This window comes from Gymnoscopelus microlampas (genome assembly GCF_963454915.1).
Source record: "Gymnoscopelus microlampas genome assembly, chromosome: 19".
Lineage (NCBI taxonomy): Eukaryota > Metazoa > Chordata > Actinopteri > Myctophiformes > Myctophidae > Gymnoscopelus > Gymnoscopelus microlampas.
Genome location: NC_139956.1, coordinates 9,549,839 through 9,558,037, shown reverse-complemented (window position 1 = coordinate 9,558,037; position 8,199 = coordinate 9,549,839). Strand labels below are relative to the sequence as shown.

The 8,199-nt window shown below is 42.9% G+C and overlaps 1 protein-coding gene across 1 annotated transcript; it reads left to right on the top strand.

Annotated features, from left to right (window-relative positions):
- Positions 1 to 7,771, top strand: shbg (sex hormone-binding globulin; the record flags this gene model as incomplete). The annotated part of the gene is made up of 10 exons (XM_084042247.1): positions 1 to 71; positions 555 to 610; positions 3,300 to 3,409; positions 4,853 to 4,950; positions 5,209 to 5,398; positions 5,975 to 6,139; positions 6,422 to 6,578; positions 6,945 to 7,075; positions 7,334 to 7,541; positions 7,638 to 7,771. 10 exons carry the CDS (start codon positions 1 to 3, stop codon positions 7,769 to 7,771), a joined length of 1,320 nt encoding a protein of 439 aa, XP_083898373.1.
- Between the last annotated feature and the right edge of the window lie 428 nt (positions 7,772 to 8,199).

Genomic DNA, 8,199 nt, shown 5'->3' with positions numbered 1-8,199 from the left:
ATGACATACAGCATAGTCGGGGTCGGGAGCCGAACCTGCGACGTGCTGTCTAGCTGGATTACCAGCATGTGGTATGCGCCTGGACCGCTAGGCCAGCGGACGCCCCTATGATCGTTAGTTTTAACTTAAACGTCACCTGTAATAGAGAAAATACATCTATGGTTAATGTTAGTTAATATTATGAGAATAAACCTCAAATCTGTTAGTTGAAATTGATTAACTTCATCCAAATGAAATGACTAAACATCCAAAGTTGAATGTCGAAGATTAGTGTTTTGTTCAGGTGCAGTCAAAGTCAATTTGACATGTTGACTTTAAACCCTGAAGCCCACACACACACAAAGGTGTGTGTGTGTGTGTGTGTGTGTGTGTGTGTGTGTGTGTGTGTGTGTGTGTGTGTGTGTGTGTGTGTGTGTGTGTGTGTGTGTGTGTGTGTGTGTGTGTGTGTGTGTGTGTGTGTGTGTGTGTGTGTGTGTGCGCGCGTGCGTGCGCGCATGCGTGCGTGTGTGAGTGTGCACGTGTGCGAGTGCGTGCATGTGTCAAACCATTCCCAGCATCACAGTGGCCTTCCTGGAAGATGATTGTGTCATAGGAATGTTGCCAACGGAGAGTAGAGAGAGAGAGAGTGCGTGCGTGTGCGTGTGTGTGTGTGTGTGTGTGTGTGTGTGTGTGTGTGTGTGTGTGTGTGTGTGTGTGTGTGTGTGTGTGTGTGTGTGTGTGTGTGTGTGTGTGTTACTTTTATAAGCTTCTTACTCATCGCTTTCTCCCTCTGTCTGTCTGTCTGTCTGTCTGTCACGCACGCACGCACCCACACACGCACGCACGCACGCACGCACACGCACACACACACACACACACACACACACACACACACACACACACACACACACACACACACACACACACACACACACACACACACACACACACATACACACAAACTGAGTCATAGCCTGCAGTGAACATTCAAGGGTCCAGAGTGATGGGTAAACAGACACCAACGGTTTGATGGGTCACTCAACCAGCCAGCAGAAATGTCCAATATACTGTGCCCAGAAACAGAGATCATTTAAAGACTGGTGACATTGTAAAACTGTGTCTGCTTATACTACACATGGCATAATATAAAGTACTATTTTCTAGAATTAGAAGATCATAATCATAATTAGTTTTATTACCAGGTATGTTTGCACATGCAGAATTTCCTCTGTGAGGTTGGTGCATTACACTGAGTAACAACAGTATTACAAAGAATTTACACAGTAAAATGTACTTTGGATAAATACAGAGGCTGATAAGGGCAATATGTGTAAACAAATTTGAATCATTACACGTATAGCCTATTATGTACACAGAAGGTAATAGCACTGTACAGTACATTTCCCATTGCACTTGTGTTTATTTTTGTACACAGGAGGCAATAGTGAAACAACATGTTGAAAGCACAATTATTGTAATGCACAGCCATAATTATCCTTAATTGGTTTTGTTCTGCATATCTCTCTCTCTGCATCTCTCTCTCTCTCTCTCTCTCTCTCTCTCTCTCTCTCTCTCTCTCTCTCTCTCTCTCTCTCTCTCTCTCTCTCTCTCTCTCTCTCTCTCTTTATTTGTTTTCCCTTACCTCAGACATCCAGACAGATGCAAACATGAACTATCTCAGGGATCGATAAGTGTTGCACTGACCATTGCATTGTTTGCCCTCTGCTCTGTGGTAGTTGCCTACAAGTGCAAAGCACCTAAGCGTGTCCCACCACTGTTGCCTCAGGCTAGTTTGGATTGAGTGGACCCCCTTAGGGCTCAAGAGACTGGACATTGGTAAGCCTGGGGCTGAACAAACTGAAGAATGGCTGCGTTGAAAACGATTACAGGTCGACTGCTGATCTCTTTGAGCCTTATTCTTCTGCAATGGAGAGCAGAGGCACAAGGGATGGTATGTGAGCACACATGCTTTATCGTGCCATTATTAGTGTGTAGTTGATAGATATGTGACCCATGTCTTGAACAGGATTAGCCTGCTAATCTAAAAAGAATATTGCGCAATCTACCCTCATTGTAGTTGAGATGTTTTTGAATGGTATGGTAAATAGAAAAGAGAGTTGAGGAATCGGGCCAGTCTATTAGCGGGAATTTTTACATTTTGTAGAAAATGCCATATTGGCCACTGGTCAGCACCATTTCAATTATGTCAAATTAATATGAAATGTTGAAAATATACAAGCCAAATTATATGAAAATATGGGAGTGTAGCAATGATGCTCTGAATAGACACATTACAGCTCATCATAATGGTTTTATGTTGAAATGGGAAAACAGTGTTTAACTTTGCAAATAACAGGGCTAACATTGTTTCCATTAAAACACTGTATGTGCGTTGTGCATTCTAGCCGTGGCTGTGTGTGTGTGTGTGTGTGTGTGTGGGGGGGGTGGGGGGGGGGGGGGGGGGGTCATCTGTCAGATTTTGCAGGTTCCATTCCAATTGACTATGACTGCCTTCCAAACTTTGCGGGCCCTGGGTAGGCAACCTGGCCTGGCGAGGAATCAAAATTAACTAAAGGAAGATAAAATTAAAATAATAATATAATGATGATGATTATAATAATACAATACACATGGGACGTTATACCAGCATTACATTAATGCGTTTTATTACTATTATTTCCACGGGGCAAAGGTCACATGACTAAAGTTATTTTCGATTAAGTCTTTTTTCTAATTTGTATTCACTACTAGAGGTTCGGGCCGCTACGTGGCCTCCCACCTACGTCTCACCGCCAATCCGACTGATATGCCCATATATGGAGATCTCTTTATCTGTCAGTCCTTGTCCCTTTTATGCCCATATATGGAGATCCCTGATGTCATCAGTAAATGCACATATATGGGCATGTCCCCTTTTGTGCCCATATATGGAGCTGACTGATTTGTTTGCGCCTGATGCCATGACGACACATTGAGGTTAGACAACACACTCCATATTTGGGCGTCCGCCCGTCAGCCGGACCGCCTGCCGGCCGGTCCTCCCTTAAGCCAGTTTTAATATAGGATATGGTGTCCTAGAACAATTATGGCTTGGTTGCCCAAAGTTGCCATTTGGGCAATTCTTGTAATTTGCATAATCCAAGATGGCCACTGAACGCCATGGCGAACATTTAACTTTTGATCCACTTGTCCTATAATGCTGTTTTTCTGCTGTTTTGGGTCAATCTCACTTGCTAAAAGGTCAAGTGGTGATTAAATCAACCACTTTAAAGATGATAATAAACTAAATTAAGCATCTGAATGCTCCCACTCATAATCAGGATCAGAAAAAAACACCCACCACATCCTCTTAGCTATCCTGATTGGCAGCCTCAAAATTCTCTTCCCCAACATCCTGGTCTACATCATCCTCAAAAGTCTCATCATGAATGTAGGAATAATGGAATTATCTACCCAGTATTGGCCAGTGTGATGGAGGCCAGGAAGTGTTCTATCTCTTCAAATGTCAGTTGATAGAAACCTCTTCAATAGTGCTGCTGATACACTCCGAAAGGCTCTCATGGCGTTCACCCAGGATTTACCATTGAAGATGCAGTCAGTCCCCCATATGCTGCAGCCTGTCGTGGAATTCTGGATCAATCAGTAATTGATGAGGCAAGAGGAGGAGGACAATATCTAGGTGGTGATAGATACGCTTTAATGTACATGATAGCATGGGGAGAAGTACAATAACACTCATGTCGGTGGTACGGTAGTTCTGCCGACGAGCACAGGGATCAGACCATAGTTATTCTAGCTGCTACATGGACAAGCTGAACCATAACAACACACGCTGAACCAAAACAATAGCTATCAGGCCTAGCGGAGACATCTTGGCTCCTACAAGCTACACAATATCATGTCTATCATAATGTATTATAAGTACTATAAGTGATGGTTAAATATAAAGGTTAGATATAAACAACCATAATGGCAATGTAGTATAATTCTTCCTCAAGCCACATGCACTTCCAGTGCTGAACCTTGCATCAGTTTTGCGATGCAGCTGCAGAATGAATGTATAATATGCATCCCACCAGGATGGGCGATTACATTAGAGAACTGTACCGGCTGGTTCCAACATGCCTGTTTAGTTACAACAAACAGCTGCACGTTCATGGTAACGTGAATGTACTTCATTCCCATGTCAGTGTCTTTGCATGTATGTCAGGGTTGTGAGTATTGTATCTGCTTGAGAAGGAGGTGCATCGATCAAAGAACCAAACATAGTATGTGCTGGCAACGTGTTTTTTTATTTCTGTACAGTACCAGAAAACCCATACTTGTTTGCCTGGTAAGATTGAGAGGTGAGATTGACCTGGGGAAATTTCTACCCAAAAAGTTTTCCTCACACCCAAAATTGCTGTCAGTGGGCCTGACCCTCAGACCACCGTAATCACTAGCCAATTCAGCAGGACTTTGCTCCAACAGTGGGAGGGGATGATCAACATTGATCATGCTTCACCTACATTTGGCTGTAGCATACCGTTTTAAGTCAGCTGAATGTTTTATCTTTTGAAAGTTTTCAAGTTTGACATGGCTCATTCAGCATGGCTTCATACACAGTTGTTTGATGCCATGAGATGCAGTTGTCAATGAGAATGATTTTCTCATGTCATAATCCTTTTAAATACTCACTGTATTGGAGGTGAACTCTAGTCTATAGGCCTACTATACTTATAGTTAGAAAGTGAGACACTGAATCTGTCTGCATCTACCTAACATGATTGCAAAACGGTATACATCCTCTATTTGAGGACAAGAAGATGAAGAATTTTATTGGATTTATTGTTGTTATTAAGAGTTTAAACCTTTTGAAACATGTGCCATCCAGACCCAGGTATCAGGTGGGGTATCCATGTACCTTGGCCAGCAGAGGGAAGCCTGGAAGCCTCTGCTCCAGACCTCAGCTAACCTCTCTGAGATTAGAAGGTATGTCATGTCAAGCATACTGTAATCCTGATTTGTGCAACCGTGCAGCTCAACAAAGCGACAAGGTGTAATACTTGAACCTGGGTCCACAGCCTTCACCATCACACTCATCATGACTCGATCATTCTGTCAGTCTGTGTACGTTTTCAAAGCTCACAGAAAATAACAGAATTTCAAGTGAAAATGTCCAGCAAAGCAACACAGTCCTAAAGGCTTAACTGTTGCGCTAAAGGTATTCCATTCTTTCCTACTCCGCAGTTATATGTCAACATTTCTGTTTCGGACGTTTGACCCTGAGGGTGCAGTCTTCTATGGGGACACCAAAGATGGTGAGGACTGGTTTGTCTTATCCCTGCATGAGGGTGTCCCTGTGATGCAGATCAAAAAAGAAAACATGCTGGTTAGTGCAGCAGGAGGACCTAAAATCAATGATGGACAATGGCACCAGGTAAGCTCAGCTTAAAATTGGTAAAAGGCATACTATGTTATGTCACAAACAACACTTATCATTATTATCATCATTGTGTATTCTTGACCCAGCAAATGTTGCTCTGTAAAATGAATGTGATTCTGTCATGTTTTACCCAACCCGCAGCAATACATGGCAGGGTATTGCATTTGCAATCGGTCCTGTCTGCTTGTGTCTGTATCTTTGTTAGCAAGATAACTTGAGAAAAGATGGGCATGGGCAAAAAAAAGGAGTGACTAGGAAGCTTTGGGTTTAAACGGGCAAAGGTCAAGTTCACAATCAAGGTTAAGCTTTGACTGTTAGCAAAATAGAGAATGGATGGATGGATTGACAGCAGGCTGCCCCAAAGAGATGATTAACTTTTGGGTCAAAAAGGCCAAGGTCACAATCAAGGTCAAGTTGAAAACCAAGGACGTATTTTCATTCAACTTGGTGGGAATTGTAAATGTAAATGAACCAAATCAAACTAAGCTAAAGTCGCTGCAACATTTCTACAACTGGCTGTATAATTGCATAATTGTGCATTGGGCCTTTGTGTTCTTTTGCTCCACGCAGCTGGGGATGGCCAGCAAGGGGAAGTTTGTGTCTCTGGAGGTGGACGGATCCAAGGCCTTGGAGGTGGGCATGGACACTAAAGAATCACCTGATGAGCTTGTTGCGGGCCAGATCCGGATGGCCGTCGGTGGGATCCTGATTGACAAGGGGATGCTAATTGTCCCGGTACAGTACTGCATGTTCACCCAGTTTGCAGTGTGTGTGTGTGTGTGTGGGTGTGTGTGTGTGTGTGTGTGTGTGTGTGTGTGTGTGTGTGTGTGTGTGTGTGTGTGTGTGTGTGTGTGTGTGTGTGTGTGTGTGTGTGTGTGTGTGTGTGTGTGTGTGTGTGTGTGTGTGTGTGTGTGTGTGTGTGTGTGTGTGTGTGTGTGTGTGTTTCACTGTCTCACACATACACATGTAATTTCCCTCTCTGCACTCTATGTCACTGGTTCATTGTCGCCGCTGCAGTTACAGCCGGAGATGGATGCCTGTGTGCGGGAAGGCAACTGGCTGAACCTCAGCACTCCCTGGGAGACGGAGGAGGAGGAGCTCTGGCCCTGCTATCAAAACATCCGACCTGGCAGCTACTTCCCTGGCAATGGTTTTGCCGTCTACAACATCTCAGGTGGAAACAGAGCTCTTGATTGTATAAGATTTTGGCAAGGCTTTAAATAGCCCCTGGTTTAATGTCTAGCTCTGTACTCACCTGAGATAAGGCAGGCATGCTTACATGACGACTGAGGAATCAATATTAAAAAAATAATTAGCATTGTATTTTATTTGACTCTCAGAGGATAGCTTCACTCTTATTTAATATATGGTCCTGGTTAGCATCATAGAGGAACAGAGGAAACATTAAGGGAACAATTTAGCTGGCTTTCGGCGATTACATTTTTAGGGCGGAAATTGCTAAATGGATAATGTTTAACTGACCTGTCAAACAAAAATGGTAAATTTTATTAATTCAATACAATAATATTTCTTCCTCTAGTATTCCAGCATAACGCGAAGATCAAGATGGAAATGTGGGGAGATTTCAGCCAGATAGATGGGACCATTCTGAGCATCAGAGCTCCTGGACAAGCGCTAATGTTAACACTGGAAGCCAATAAGAACACAAAGGTACAAACATCTAAACTAAAGTTGAAGTTGTGGCAGGTTGGCAGGAAAAAGCCAAAAGAAATATCTTTTTAAAAAAAAGAAAAAGTTAATCTGTTCTTTCTTGGCCCGAGACCAACCTATCTACCAAGTTTTATGTAAGCCTGTTCATAACTGCTCCAGATATCCTGCTCACAGACAGACAGACAGACAGACAGACAGACAGATTGCTTTATGCAACAAGTAAACTACTGTAGGCCTTTCTTTCTCTTGAATTTGCAGGATGTCACACTCACATTTGGTGAAGATGAACTCACCATGGCACACAGTTTCAATAGACTGGCAATAATCTTTCAAAAGGACTCAGTGCAATTTCTGAGATATAAGAACCCCACAGAGCACGAAATGGAGTCTATCATTACAGAGAGCATGCAGAAAGGTTATTTGAATATGATGCAAGAGGGACGTTTTGCCATCGGAGGCCTCTTAGGTGAGAGTACCAAAAACCTGGTCATTCCTTTAGCAATTAATTGTATACAACATATTACATTTGTCTCTATGTTTTCCCCTATTGTTCCCCTTTCAGGTGAGGGTGAGGGCTATGTGGGCTCCAACTACTTGAAAGGCTGCCTGGAGAAGATCCAGATCAACGGGAAGGATTTGGACCTTGACTCAGCTGTCAAGCATGCCTCAGTCTCCTCTTACAGCTGCCCTGCATAGTAGATAAAACAAAGCGTTCTAGACTTAAGCTAGGCATTTGGCTTAGAGGCAGAGGTTCTTTTTACCTTTGGTCAGGACGACATGTAAAAGACACCGCAGTATTGTTTCCCATGAATAAGGTGGCGACGGGAGGGCAAGTGCAAGAGTCTGTTAAGAGAAACTTTACAAAGCACACTTTTTAACAGTGTATTAGTATGAATGTTAACTTGAAATGACTTGCATCATTCTGGTAATAACAGGTAGCTGAATGGAGTTACTTAATGGAATTATATGTGCATCTTGAATCATAATTATAATTAGGCCACTGATTTTCACACTTTTGTCTAATCTGACATGCACCAAATTACTTCTAATTCACAATAAAGAATGAACAACCTTTCTGGCTTAATGGTTACATTTTCCTCCATGCCCATCCTCCCTTAGACCAG